The following is a 15398-nucleotide window of genomic DNA, read 5'->3' as shown; positions in this document are numbered from 1 at the left end:
TGACTTACTGGAGCTCTCTGCAGACAAGCTGATCCTACGCAAGCATCTATTTTAAGTCTGAGCACCTACCCCTGCGCCGCTCCGGCCCCTCTTGCACTCCAGCAGTCAGCTGTCATTTTATTTCCCACACACTGTCCGAAATCCTATTGCCTGGCAGGAGCTGAGCCCCCGTCCTGGGTTTCCTACAAACTTGCTAACTGGCAAAGAAATGCACAACTCTATCTTCAATTTTCTTCAGCGCACTGGCGCTACACGAAATCCAACAAACCTCCACTTCAGCACAATGGGAATTACAGCAGGGAGAGGTGAAGCAACAGGACTCATTTCACCCTCCCTTGCACCAAAAAAAGAGAAGTTTGTTTCCCTGCAGGCCCTCCAAGCCCCATCCTCTATCTCGGCTGAGCAAGGCAGAAATCAGTTGAGTGTCTGGGGTGAGCAGGCAAGTCAGACGACATCAGTTTGTGAACAACAGCCCTTATTATGGTAAAGGCTCAACTATTAGCGTTAACCACAGCCAGCAGCAGCAAAACTTATCGCTACAACATTAAAAAAAACATACGCCTGGTTTCAGTAACATATTGCTATCTTTCCTGATAGCTCCTGCACCTTTCCTCCACCCATTTCTCCAGCTCCAGAGAGGGGGAAGAAAAAAAAAAATCAAAGCAGCGGACTTCCCTGGTTTAAACGTGGTAAATCTAGAGGAGGTACCGCTGGAGTTTTGTTTCCCAAATACCCCGAGTGCTTGGACCACACAAGACATTTCCAGGGCGGGACGGGGGGAACGTACACCCCAGATAAGGCTCTTGTCCAGGGCTGCCAGCCGCGGCGTGGCTCACCCACTCGGGAAAGGGTAGGGCTGTCCTGAGGAGCTCGTACCAAAAAAACCCACAACCCATCCGAGTGCATCTCTCCTGCCTCCCAGCCGGAGGTGCTTGCCTACATCCCCGCAAGGATGCCAGAAGCATGAGGAAAGACGGCTGGAGGGGCGGCAGGCTGTTTTTTGAGAGAAGGGGGGGTGTGGAGGGGTGGAAAGTCTTAAAACCGCTCGGAAAGCAAGTCCGCCTTCCCCCAGCGGTGCTGCGGGGCAGAGCCGGGGGAGCGCAGGGCCGGCGCCGCGCCCCTGCAACTTGGGGAGTGCCTTTCGTTTTCCCTTCCTAAAGACACCGCTACCCCCCCCAAAAAAAAACCCAAACCCAAGCCTCACCGGGCAGATCGTTCCCCACCACCGCCCTGGCTGAGAAAAAGCGGGAGAAGGGATCCCCAGGGCTCCCCGGCGAGGGGGGGGGGGCAGGGAGAGGAGGGCAGGGCGCTTACCGGGGGACGGGAAGAGCTCGATGTCCACCTTCTCCGTCTTGATGATGGTCAGGTCCACCGCCGCCTTCATGGCTGGGGCAGCGCCGCGGGGGCGTCGCGCCGGGACCGGGGGGCGGCGGCGGCAGCGGCTGCTGCGGAGCCCCGCCGTGCGCGGAGCGGGGCGCCCGGGGCAGCGGCGGCCGGGCGCCTGCCTGCCTGCCTCCTCCTCCTCCTCCTCTTCCTTCTTCTCCTCTCTCCTTCCTTCCGCGCTCCCTCGCTCCTCTCTCCCGCTCCTCCACCGCCCCTTCCGCGCTCCCCCGCTGCCGCTCCGCCTCGCCCGTCCCCCGCCGCCGCCGCCGCCCCGGCCCGGGCTGTGCAGCCGAGGGGAGGGCGCTAGGCCGGCCCCGAGCGGTGACAGCGGCGGGGAGGGCCCCGCCTGCCCCCGCCCCGGAGGCGGCCCCGGCACCCGGCGCCGCGGGGAGCGGAGCCGGCGCTGCCCCGGGGCCCGGGGAGGCGAGCAGGCGGGGGGGCGGGGGGAGCGCGGGGGGTCAGCGCATCCAGCGCGAAGCTCGGCGCTGCTGCGACCGCCGCCGCGACCTCAGCTTGAGTCCCAGCCCCGAAACACGAAGGGGAAGAAGGAATTACAGCTTTAGCTCGGGAGAACGCCGCTGGCTGCGCGCAGCCCTGCGCCGGAGCGCCGGTGGCCTGCCCGAACCCGATGCTTCGGGCAGCCTTCACCCTGCCTTGTCTTGACACGAACCACCTGCCTTTCACGCTCCCATCACCCCTTCACACTCCCATCACCCATTCACGCTCATATCACCCCTTAACGCTTGCAACACCCGTCATGCTCGCATCACCCCTTCAAGTTCGCATCACCCCTTCATGCTCGCATCGCTGCTGCCTGCTCAGAGCTGCACGATCCTCTCCCCCCCGCAAAGAGAATCCAAATGTGCAGGCACGGTCAGGGCAGAGCATGTGTGCATGGGCGCACTCAGTTGTGGGGTGACGGGTGACAGCCAGGGGTGCTTCGTACAGGTGGGAGGCCAAAACAGTTTGGGAACTGACTGGATAAAAAGCATCTTAAAGATGCAAGATGAGTATCATGCCAGCATGGCATGAAGTTAACAGAAGAATATCGGTTTTCACATGAAATATGTTTTATTATATTTGGGTAGCACAAACTTCAGACCACAAACGGCAAAGCAGAAGGGAGATTATGAGTCACAGATGTCAATTTACCGGTACAAGTGTTGGAAAAAAAAAAAAAAGTCATTAGCAACCAGCTCTTGTGGTTCTCCCACTCCAAAAGTCTTAACAGTCTCCGACACACTGGCAGAGCCCAAGCTGTTCTGATCAAAGATGGGCTCAAATGAACATCCCGGTGGTAACGGTGGGGAGAGGGCAGCCACGTCAGTCAGCTGCTGGGGTTCAAGGCTACCTGCTAACCCATAGGATGAACCAGGGTCCTGCTTGCAAACACCATAGAAATCTTCAAACACACTTAAAGATGAGCTGCAGATGCAAATGTGACAGCTCAAGATTATTTCTAGCTCCTTCAGTGATTCTTTCTCTGTCGCCTAAGGGGTATTTATAGAAGAAAAGTTCTTCTAAGTAAAAGAAGCTGCGAGGTGCCGGGGCCAGAAATCGCAAGCCTGATTCTGGCTCGCACCAGCAGCCGGTTTTACCAAGGCGGAGAGCTCAAGACGCAGCCAGCAGGAAGTCTGAGAGCTAGCAAAGCCGGGCAGGCAGTTAGCACCAGCCCAAAGTTCATCTTTCAGGCACCTCACCCGTTGACAAGCACTCGCATTTCTAATTCACAAGCAATTGTCTTTCTCATTTGCTTGCAAGCTCAGTTATGGGCAACTTATTTTTGCAGCAGCGGAGCAGAACTAGCGATTCGCTGTGTGACCAATATATAAGCTCCCTCCACTGTTTCCCGTGTGCTTTGAAGAACCTGAGCTGTGCTCAGGCAGGGCACAAGGTTTGAAACCTCAGGTGGTAGGTCCTTGGTTTGAAACCCACCACAGGCATGAACCTGGAAATCCGAAAGTGAAAAGAGGACGGCCATAAGGATAAAACACAGTCCCCATTGCCTCTACCCATACAGGATGATGTGCTTGCACCTGCCCATTGTTTTGGGTTTCTTTCCCCTCCTCTCCTTACGGAATGGGCAGACTGAAGGAAGAAACTATAGAGAGGAGATTTAGCAGAATGTTTCCAGTTGAAAATCAAAAGGGGATTCAGGAGAAACAGCTGCCTTTCTCTTCCTTCCAGATCCCTTCCAGAGCAGACTTGGGAAGAGAAACCTGATGCAGTTATCGCAGCCTGACAATCTCTCCCTTCCTACACGTTGCTCGGCAGGCTGCAAACTCCCGGGCGAGCGTGCGCACAGGCAGGCTGCGATCCTGCGCCGGGGCGAGTGTGGGAGAGTGCATGCGTGTGTGCACGCTGGCGCGCAGGGGACCGGTTTCCGCAGCTGTCTGCGGCGATGAAGCCATCAGAAAGCACCTGCAGTCCCAACTGTATTGAAATGACCCGAGCGTTCCCTCCAAATCGGCGGCGCTCGGTAATCCACCCCGCTCAGAGCGAGCGCAGCAAACCACAGTCCCCAGACTGAAACAGAAGAAGAGGTGCGCGGCGAGGTCACCAAGGCTTGCCCGAGCAGGCACTGACAGGGACAGGCTGTCGATGCCACATAGGAGAAGGCTCTCAGGAGCAGAGGTGGTCCCAGATGGAGGTGCCAGTGGGATTAAAAAGCAGCACCAGAGGAGGCAACGGCTGTCCCGGCAGTGTCCGTGCTCTAGCCTTGCTCCCATGGGCCGATGCATTTGGCTCGGCCTCTCCTGTGAGAGTTAGAGTCTTAAGGACTGGCTGAACTCCAGTGCACCTGTAATGGGGCTCCTTCTCTTCTGGACCAGTACAAAGGCTCTAATAAAGATCTCTCTCACAGCTTGTGTGTTTTTTATTAGGAAAGATACACGCGCTCTTGGCATCCCGGCTCAGCCCTGATCCCGCAAAGCTGATGACACTAAGCCACAGCTTGGTAGCATGGCTGCAGTGAAGCTTTGAGCTCCTCCACCCGCCTGCCTCTCCCGCCCCTTCATGCTCCCCCAAACTTGTGTGTCATTTTGATCATGCAACGTACAGCAGCCCCTACGTGCAGGGAAACTAGAAATGCTCCCAAAAGTAGCACAGTGGCAAAAAAGCCCAAAGTGGAGAAAAAGAATGGACAGAGAGTTCCTCCCAGGGCAGCTGAATCTCTCCTTCGAACTCGACTCCGTCCTAGCGGCCGCCTTAATTTGTGTTCACTCCAGAGCCTGCAACATGAAAGCCCTGGCTCTGAACTCCAGCTGAGCCACTCAATGGCTCAGTGTTCGCAGAAGGCATGGAAGGAATCCATTGATTAGTTTCTTCAGCTGGGATGTGACCATTTGGAGTCCAAGACCTGCCAAACATGACTTTGCCTCAGCAACTGGTTCCTATTTGCTGCTTACAGGCTTTAGAAAAATCTTTCCTCTCCCACATCCAAGTCTCACTCTCCTTTTCCATTCTGCCGTTATTCAACATTAATATCTATTCAGGCTCTCTCCTGTCGAGGGAGGATGCTGAGTTGTGGAGAACAGCCCTCCTGCCATTAATACAGCCAAAAGATTTTGCTGTTGATTGGAGATAACCATCTGCGCTCCCTCCACAATGCAGCCTGACTATTTTTCAACAGTTTGGAACAAAGAAAGGACAGGCAGTAATGCCACATTGTTCCCAGGGACGCTGACTAACCTTGGTTTAAAAGAATAATAATAATTATTCATTTAGCATCGAGGAAAGGTATTACGAGACCAGAGCCTTTGCCGTGGTTTCCGAACACGCAGTGCGGGCAGGACGGCTCTTCCACGACCTCTCTCCTAGCTGGGGTCAGGTCTTTCCTTTCAGCAGGGCCAAATTCACTCCTGTCACATCCCTTTTGTAAACGGGCAGCTGCTGGCTCTCCTCCAGATGTTATGGAGCTGGAACAGTTTCTCCTCTCCCTCGGATTTACCTGTTCTCATTACAGCAGGCTCAGGATTAGGTGTTACCGGTAGTCTCGAGAAGGAGTTCTTCTAGAACCGCTGCTACCAAAACGCGGCCACCTCTGGGGTGAAATGCAGTGGCTACGTAATAACGCGAAGCAACACCACCCAGCTGTTATGGACAGGAAATGAAGAACACCATATCCAATTAAAACTGCAGGGGGATATTTATGGCAGAACATAATTAGCCAAATTGGAGCCTTTCCCAAAACTGCCATGGGATTTTTAACGACCGCAAGCGGTCAGGGCTTTGGTTTGATGTTTTGTCAAGTAAACAATATCCAGAGGGCATGAGACAAAAATCAGGAGCAAAGGGGAAGGGGGAAAAAAAAAAATGTTGTGCAATTCCAGGGAGAAACGGAGACATGAAAGGATTTATCGTAAGGGGGACATTGTTGGAAAGAGCAGCAGCCACCACTCTAAGAAAGGAAAGAGCAGGGAGGTGGCTCTGGGTGTGGAGGTGGCCCGCTGCAATGAGAGGAAAGAGCAAGCAGCTGCCATGACCATTCCTCAGGGAGATACCTTTCCTGGAATTTAAAATGATATGAGAAATTATAGCTGGGTTTTCAATATTTGAGTCAGTTGTTTTATGCTGGTAGAAGGAGGCCAGATTAGTAGTCCTGGTGACGACAGCCTCCTCTTTTTGGCTAAACAGCAGGCACGGAAACAGAGCTCATTCGTCAGCACGTACTGCGTGTGCCCCCCGGGCCATCTGTAGGGAAGGCAGGCTGCTCTCAGATCTAGCCTTTGTGGCCAGGAGGCGATGACCATCACGAAAGCTTCAGCTCCTCCATGACCCAGATGGCTGTGGCCTCTGGGGTCCCCTCGCTGCTCCGTGCTATAGGGCTGGAGTCACAGAAAGTCCCCATCCTCCATGCTGACTGCATTTTAAAAGCAAGTTTCTCTTCACGCTGCGGAGATCCAGACTTCAGGCCCCGGCTCAGTCCCGCGACATCGCTGCCACAATACCATCCTCTGATTGCCCTCCAGGCGCGAGCAGAGGAAGCCGCCTCCCAGCCTCCCCGACTCCTGCTCTCATTAACTTCCCAGCAGAGATGGCTCACAAAAGCATCTTTGTGGCCAGCTAGGAGTCAGGACTCCATCGCACACGCCTCCCCGCATGGCTGCAAGGGAGCAACAGCTCCAGTCAACACACTGTAGGTACCTCAATCAACAGCCTCGCAAGCTGCTTGAGCATCTTCAAGTGCCTCCTGCTATTGGTTTCCCAGAGGTGCCATGCTGATTTGTAACCTGATTAGCTAATCTGGGCTCCAGCAATGTAATTCTGCCTTGAATTTCGTTGGTGGGGGGTGCTGTCACTCACTTGTTACCCTGCTGGAAGAACTGGCTGCATGGAAAATTCTCGTAAAACTGTTCTGCAGTGCTGTTTGCTCTTGGTACATTTTCCCTCTCCTCCTCAAATAACAGCACTGAGTTCTTGGTAAACATAACCTGAGGATTTTTGCTGTTTAACTCTTGATATTCACAATTACTCTGAGCATGCACAGATGACACACATCAAACCTCACCTGTAGGACCTTTCTTCTTTGGTCAGATCTCTTGGGCAGCCTCCTTCATAGCAGAAACAAATGCAGCCAGCTCAGACTTAAGCAGCACATCTCTGCTTGCAATTTCACCCTTGGTATTCACTGATCTCTGGTGACAGAGGTTACCGAACTGATTTCTGATGGTGCTTGAGATCCCCTTCCCTGGGACACAGGTGAGGGATTACGAAGGAGAGGCAATGGGATCATTGCTAATAAGCAGATCTCCTAGACAGCTAGGCTGTATTCACTAACACTTCTCTGCCCTTTCAGTCTTTAAAAAAAACCAACAACATCAAAGGAAAGACCCAGTACTTCAAGAAATATCAAGTCACAGCCACATTTCATTTTCATGAAGCTGCCAGGAGCCACACAAGCACCTGCCAAGGAAGGGCAGTCCAGCACCAACCTCTAGTATACAAATGCACAGCCTAAGAAATGGCAACCACCAGAAAAACACACACACAGCTGGTTGGAAGTGGTCAGTGCAGGGAAATGAAACACTTGGCTGAAATGACCCCCAGGTTAATGCTGTGGCCAGGACAGAGGGGTTCAAGAGATGGGAGTTTAATTCCTGGGCAATATTTCCACATGACCTCTTACAAACCTCCGTGCCTCCATCCCCCTTTTTTAATTACACTTTCTCGCTTCACAAGGGGCTGGGAGTATCAGGTTGGCAGTCCCGAAGGAACAGCTCAGGGGCTGGGGACCGTGACAGGGTCTCACCAGAGAGAGATTTGTGGTGAAAGCTCAGGAACGAGAACTGGGATTCCCATCCCTTGTCATGCACAGACACTGATCCAACAGCCAGGATCCCTCCAGCCCAAACCAGTGTCCCACCATGACCGTGAGATGACAGGTGCATACAGCCAGTCTATGGAGATAATTCGGCGATGGGCGCGATTACCCTACGTACCCCATGCCCACAGCGAGGGAATTACAGGATGAGGCCCACTCTAGCAATTAAAGCCCTAAAGCTGCCCTCCAAGATAGGGTCTGCTGGTGGAGACGCTGCCGTCGCTCCTGTGACGAAGGATTCGCCTGCGTATGTGTTTCAAAGAGGAAAAATCCTCACCCGGCGCTGGAAACCTCCTCGCTTGCAATTGTCTCTGCTTGGCAACCCAGCCCAATAGTGAATAAACGGCAGAGAAATATTCCGCTCTACACGTGTTTGGGTTTTTCGGGGTGGTTTTCTTGGACGGTGATCCTGGCTCTGCAACAATACCCGTCTTGTTCGGCCCTGCACTACAGAGCAGGCTTGAATAGATCTGTCTAAAATTATAAGCGGGCAGCCCCTGGGCTCTGAGAGATCACAGGCCACATGCTGGGGCTGAACAAAGACTCTGCTATTTCCTAACAATTAGCCCAGCTAAAAGGACATCTATCTCCTTCCATTAGAGCCACCACGTGCCTCCCAGTCAGTCCATTGTAAAGCTAATTAAATAACACGCCTCTCTCCCCATGAGGGTCTCCTGATTAGTTCGCCTCGGTCCTAAATCCTTGCTGGTGTAAGTGGGGGAGAGACAGCTGGTCGGCAGGGGCCTGTGGCTCCAGTATGGGTCACCCATCTATAGCTATCACCATCATCACCAGTTATTTCAGGTTTTTTAATTATCTTCAGAAAGCTGTTGAACGGAGATCTTGAGATACAAGGAGATTCAGCACACAAACTGGTTTGCTTCCCTATCCGCTTCCCCACTGCTTTCAGCAAAAGTTGTGAAAACAGCTGATTTCTTCATTTTTTGGGGGGGCTTTGCTGGTAGTTGGAGGAAAAAAGCAGACGTAAATATTTTTTCTGAGTATGTTCTGGTTTGATGCAAACCACTTTGGGTTTTTTTCACACACTTCTCATTGGGCTAAAACAGTGAAAGGAAAATAAACAAGGAAAATGGTGTGTCATTCAACCTGAGCTAAAACATTCTATTTTTGCACTTTTAAATTGGGAAGAAATTTCAAAATGAAAAAAAGTAAATTAAAAGTAAACTGTTAACAAGCCCTCTTTTCACCCAGTAGTTCACCTCTTCAAGGAGGTTTGGGGGTGGGGGGGTAGGTCTCAGGTGCGTATGAGCTGAAATGAATCTGCCTTTTCAGCTGGGAAGCCCCATTCCTGTTTTAGCACCACGAATGAGATGAAACAAAATACATCTCTGACACTTGGAGTTTCCTTCCAATCGGAAAATTAGTTCTGGCAAGTCAAGAAAATTCATTCAGACGATACACCAAACATCGCAGGAGCTGTCTGCAATGTCCTGAGCAATGCTTCAGGGAGGCCAGAGGCCACTACAACCCATCATCTGTCGCTGGATGAGGTCAACATGATCATCTGCAACGCGCAACCTGCGCCTGCTCAAGCCAAACGTCACGAGTGGCTTTTCTCTCCGTCAACCCATCCTGATTCTTTGGGGTGAGCTAGGTTTGCATCACCATGACTGCGCAGCCTCGCACAACAGCACGAAACTGCTAAATCGCTCCAGATGTTCAACACCTTTTCTCACACGCTCCCAAGACCCGGAAGAAATACCGTTTCCTTCTGCCAAGTCTACGGCCAGCAACAGTTGCGGATATCCCCTTTACCCCTTTTAAATCATTATTTTCCACCCTTGGCTATTTAAATCATTATTTTCACACCGAGAGAGCATGGCTGGAAAACTGGGAAGGTGGGTCAACAGACTAATGAGCTGATTTCCTGTGGACCTTCGGCTCCAGGCTTGAAACAGCTGGACCCGCTGCTACGGACGGAGCTCCATCTACCCAAGGAAAACAGAAAGACCCCATTCCTCAGCTCTCATGGTGGGGAGACAGCGGGAGGAAGGACACAGAGGAGGAGGAGGCAGAGCTCAGTTTCATTCTGATGGGAACAGGGGGATGCTGACATGAAGCCTGCTCCTGTTTTCCTAACCCATGAGCTGCCCATGCTGCTCACAGCCATCCTGGGTAGCCGCTGCAGTTGGAGCCTGAGTGGGAAAATGCTGGGAAGCTTTAGAAATACATCAGGGCCAGGAAATACATTGATCAGTGTGTGTGTATGCGTGTCCATAGGGTTTTATTGTAAAAGCACAAGGATCAACTCATTGCCCATTGCTATCAAAATCATACGAACCCTACACTCAGGCAATGCAAACATTTTACATCAAATAATCAATTTTTACAGGGACATATCAACAGGGCCAGGTAGGTCATCATTAAAAGATGCTACATGACTCACTTGAAGGCCTACAAGGGGTTGGTACAAGAGTCAAGCCCTAAACACAGTTTGAATGTAACCTAGGAGCATGCTACTCAGCCTTCCAGCTGCTTTCAAACCCCAACAGCCAGGTCTGACTGCTTCATTCATCGCTAACCTACAAAAAAAGGGCAAGAGCCAAGAAAAAGATGTCTTGTATTAACTGCAGGCCTCCCATCACCCACCTAGTGCCCTTGATCCCAAAGCTATGGGAATGGCTCCACAAGCCACTTGATTAATAAGAGCCCAGGGGGGAAAAATCGTTTATATAACCTCGTCTTCTCTAAACTTCCTAAGTGCTTTAGAAAGTGGCTGCCCTGGAAACCCAAACTGGAAACGAAAAATATTATCTCTTCCATTTATAAACATCTCCAGTGCTAATGAAGTGAAGAGCAGCAGCAACGGGGAGGGGAGCGTCGAGATGCACTTGGCAGGCGTGGGAGAGCCCCGATAAAACCATTTCGTTTCAGGTGGGTGTGGAGCGGAAAGTCCTCCCACTGCGGTCCAGTGCCACTGTAGGCTGCTGACTACAGCCCTGCGGGGCCCCTGGGGAGGGATTTCGGAAGATGGATGGTTATGGAAGTATCTGCTACACTAAACACAGAGGCAGACTGACAGCCTTACTAGGTGCAAATGTGGGGGGAAGGAAGACAGGCCGACATGAACGAGGCAAGAGCAGATGGATGAAACCTTAAAAATCAGTTCCCTTAACTTGAAGCTGGAGACTGGATGAAGCATCACGTCCTGATGAAGCAGAGAGCGAGAATCAGCACTTACTGTGCACACATACTTTATGGCACAAACTGCACAAGACCAGGCTCCTTGAGCATGTCAACAGAGCACGTCTGTTTACACCAATCTGGTCTAAATAAACATACGAGTGGTCCGGATTAAGCTCTTAGGTTCAACCACCCTCTGCCTTGCAGCCCCTCAGACACACATCTGAATCAGAGAGCTAGGAGAAGTATTCTGCAGAATAGTCCGACCTATTTCTGCATTTTCTTTCCATGTTGGCATTTCCCACGGAGATTTGTTTTTGCATCAACATAGCCAGCACCAGAAAACGCTGAGTTTTGGCTGGAAATGTTTGGATTTCATTTTGACAAAATATTGGTGATTTCCGCAGAACAGTCTGTCACTTTTGGCAGCAACAAGAAGAAAATTCAAAAAGCCGTATTTCATCTAGATAGGGGACTGAGCTGACACCCAGCCTGGAACTCGGCACAAGTGGAAGGCAAAGCAGGCTACCGGGTTGCTTTGTTATCCTGTCATTTTGATTACTGTAAAGCAAGGGAAACTGCTACTACTTTCATGTAGTAGCTGCTTGCCTGGATAGAAACACAACCAAAGCTGCCAGACAAAGGAAGCATCTGGTCCCCTGGGGTTAGGCAGTAACTAGACTCAAAGCAGGGGAAGAGAAGGTTTGATCATCTCTGGAGATGTTTCACAGGAGATGCAGATACCCCAAGGTTGCAGCGTGGCAAAGAGCTGGTCCAGGGCGGGACTGAGATGCCAGTTTTATTTCCATCACTACCTTCCATAATTATTCATGCCTGCAAAACTGGGTTGAAATCGTTCAAGTGCAGGCTTTTCCGTGAGATGCCTGGAACTGACCAAATTAGAAATTTTCCATGAGCAGGCTCCCTTGGGGCATCTCCTCCTTTTTTCCTATTCTACCTCAATGCTGACATCAGTTTGGCCAAAACTAATGCCCTCTGGCCCTCCTTGAACTTAGGATGTGGAGAGTGAATCACACAAACCGGGGCAGAACGGCATTTCTGACTCCTGAAAAATAGTTGCTGATGAGTAGTTTGGGCCAACTCTTCTTTGAAATCAAATCTCTGCTTTGGTGGAGCAGTTTCTTTTGCTCCATCCCATTTGTGCTACGGGAAGCGTGAATATCTGCACGCGTATTTGCCGCCCCACGCGCCCCTGCTCACGCAGTGTATGCCATGTCAGCAGCCTTGTTTCCTTTTCCAGGAAGGGAAGTCCTGTCATGAACTTTATTATATCGCTTTTTGGTGTGTGCACCCACCCCCTCCATCACTAAAATCAATGGCAGTGTTCCCACTGGGCGGGTTGAAGCCAACCCTCTTTTCCCGCAGGTTCATCTAGGGCTGCAGCTGGCTTTGGGGGTTTAAAGGCTAGATTCTGGCCAAGAATCCCACCTGCCCTTGCAGCATGGCGGGGAAAAAAAACGCACCAAAAGAGGAGCCCTGCCTGTAACAGGGGATCAGAGGTCTCCAAAGGCAGCTCCCAAAGGATGGACCTGCACCGCTCATGCTGACTGAGAATCACCTTTCATAAGCCTAACACTGAAAATAAGCCTGCATGCAAATTCCACCCTCCATCTCAAGCTTTTCCCACACCTCGCTTGAATTATTTTGAGGCCGGCAAGACGCCCGCTGCAAGTCTCCCATGGCTCTTCCGCAGAGAAACCATCTTCCCGACGTACACACACAACCTCATTAGCCCTGCCTGCTGCCAGAGAGGCAGCCTCCCTTCCCGGGAACCAGCTGCAGAGAGAGAAACTGTATTTCATCTATTGTGAAACAGCCAACAATTGACCCGCTGCAACTTTTTCAAAGCCTATTGATACAAAAGCCCACGGGGGAAGGTCCATCCGGTGGGCTGTGTAAACTTCAGCACGTGTGCAGCAGCTTCAAGGCCTCAGCCAACGCTAGCAGCTCGGTACCGCTTAAGACGTCTATTTTTTTTTTTTTTTTTTTTTACAATACCAAGCACTTGTACACCATCATTCTCCAGGGACTTCCAGCCACTCGCCTGACCTCAGTGAATTAAGCCTTGCAATAAAATGTGCAATGAATTAATCATCTGCATCTCCAACGTGAGAAACTCCTACGCAGTGGCTCACAGGCAGAATGATTTGGGCACCTTACTCCAGTGGAAGGCAGTGGGGTTTAGATGCTTAACGACTTTCTGTTAAGTGATGTAGCCAAGTTCTTCCAAATCCCAGCTGTAAGACTCTGTAATCTTAGCCAGATCTCCTAAATTTGCTGTTCTTATCCCTGTGAACTCTTCCTCTGTAAAAAGACCACGGATGCTGGGGAAGAGCCACCAGGATCTAGAACTCAGATGAATGAAACCACCCCACAGTCTGGGAAGGGGATGTTGTGTTATATAGACCAAGCACTGCAGGGTCCTTTCAGTCAAACAGTTGATTGCTGCAAAGCAGGAACGAAGAAGAGAGATGCTAAGAGAGCAGCAAGAGAGCATGGACCCCGTATGTCCCCCCAGGAACTCCAGAGAAGGTGAGAAAAATGCACAAATCAGGGTCTAGTAAACAAGGCGCAGAAAAAGGAGGAATCATTTCCATCCACAACTAACAACAGGGGCAGCTCAAGCTTATTTCTGTTCAATTTTAGAAAGAGAGCAGAGAGATGCCATCCCTTACAGGGCTTTGAGGGAATATTGGTCCTAATATTGTCCTTACTCTTGTGTGGCATTTCTCCTTCCTGCTCTTCATTTATCCAGCCTGCATATAAGCTCCTTGAGCTGCGTGGGGCACAGGACAATCCAGTCTTCCTGGAGGTGTCTGTGTGTTAGAAATAACAATAAAAAAAAAGACAGACCATCCTAATACAATTTGCCCCCTCCCCAAATGTCTGACAGCACGCTTTCTCAGACTGAAGTGATGCAAATAGCTCAGATAAGGTTCAGATAAAGTATCTGAGCTCTCAAGGGCTTATCTGAGCTGAACACCAACTCCAAAAATTCTGAAATTCGCCCTGTGGGACTATCTCCGTAGGACTTGATTTCCATCTGAAGCCTCGACCTCCAGAGGCTGCAGTAACAGCTACTGTTCAAATGCATTCTTGAGATAGCGGAGTGGGACGTGGCAGGTCTGCAGCTCCCCTATCGTGTGCTATCTGGGGATTTGCCTTCTGGTGGGAATGTTGCAAGAACCGGGCTGATGGCTCAAGGAACCGGTGACGGCACCTTTCACCGCCAGCGCTTACACGGTAACAGATGAGGTAAAACCTTCTTCAGGCGGTGTCAATGGAAAGATCACTTTCTCCTGGCCGCAAAGGGCTCCGTGCTTGTCCAAGGCTTTTCCTTTCAGCCCTGTTCTCCCTCAGTAATTGGTAGCAGAGGGAAGGCTTGCGGGAGAGCACCAGCTTAGGGTGCTGCACCGTCACAGGCTGTGTCAGCATGGGCATCGTGCTAAGATTTGGGGTTTCCAAAGCAGGCTGGATGCAACAAGGAGCTGGGTGCAAAACCCATCCGGGCTTCTCTGAAAATCTCAGCCTAGCAGGATGTAAAGGGAGTCAGCAATCGTGGCAAGGAGCTCTGATCAAACAGACCGAGGCTTGCAGTTACAGACAATCTTTAATATTCAATTACGGTGATAAACATTCATGCTTAGAGATCCAGCCTTTCTGAAACACAGATAGCTGCAGCAGCCTCGAAATGTGTGAGGCCTGGTACTGAACGCCTGTTTATAGTATGCAACTCAGAGTGTGGAACGCTAGGCTTAGAGAGGGTAAATTGAGATCCCTTTGTAAAGTTGGTACAAAGGGCCATTAGCTCACTTACACCTGGACTACAGTTATTCTTTGTCCTGCAGGAGCACCAAGGGTCCCCCATCTTACAGCCAAATCCCATATCCTGGGAGCTCTACAAATGCAGGAGTAAAAGACAGCAGGAAGGATTCCTCCTCGAAGGGTTTGCAAACAAATAATCAGTAATCTAATAATTTATACACCTATTGCAAACCTAGGAAAGGTGAAAAAAAGAGCTTTCTGAAAATGGTTCAAAGCTCTGCAGAAATTACCCCCAAATCTTGCTGATTCCAGCAGAGAAAGATTTCCTCTCTGTAGAGGTCTGCAACAGTCAAGCAGAGTTCTCAGGCAAGAATAACTATGAAATTCTATAGGATGGCTCATAAACCATAGAAAAAAGGTTTAATTTCCTACTAAAAAATTCCCAACGGCTTGTTCCCAAAGGGCCAGCATGCCAAAGGACTGCTGCAGAGTGCTGGCTCCCCTTCCACATCGGCACTTCGCCCTGGCTAAAAACCAGGGAGCTGGGGAAAACGCGTGGGCAGGCTACGGGCTCTCCGCAGCTCCCCAGCACTCAGCTGCGTTGGCAGCACCAGGGTTAACCGCGGCGGCGCCCTGTAATGCAATGATTTCTGGTTTATTTCAGCAGGGGAAGTGTGTCCCGGCCTGATTAGCCCAATGGTTTCCTCTTTTCCCATAACCTCCAGACCCCCATGGCCTAAGTGTTTACTTTCTGAAATAAAAA

General features: G+C 51.0%; 1 protein-coding gene across 5 annotated transcripts in view; it reads right to left on the bottom strand.

Moving 5' to 3' along the window:
* The window catches only part of ETS1 (ETS proto-oncogene 1, transcription factor), a gene marked incomplete at its 5' end in the record, with an annotated part of 75125 nt that overhangs the window by 43432 nt on the left and 16295 nt on the right, over positions 1-15398 (bottom strand). For 3 of the 5 annotated variants that reach the window (XM_082009884.1, XM_082009885.1, XM_082009886.1), the window contains one exon: positions 1315-1384. The exons of the other annotated variants lie outside the window; for them this stretch is intronic. In XM_082009884.1, the coding sequence (XP_081866010.1) occupies positions 1315-1384 (70 nt within the window). Of the gene's footprint in view, positions 1-1314; positions 1385-15398 lie in introns of those variants that run through there. 5 annotated transcript variants of the gene reach the window in all.

Source organism: Phaethon aethereus (assembly GCF_964289735.1).
Source record: "Phaethon aethereus genome assembly, chromosome: 23".
Classification (NCBI taxonomy): Eukaryota; Metazoa; Chordata; class Aves; order Phaethontiformes; family Phaethontidae; genus Phaethon; species Phaethon aethereus.
The sequence above is the reverse complement of the archived record's forward strand: the minus strand, read 5'-3'. Positions and strand labels throughout refer to the sequence as shown.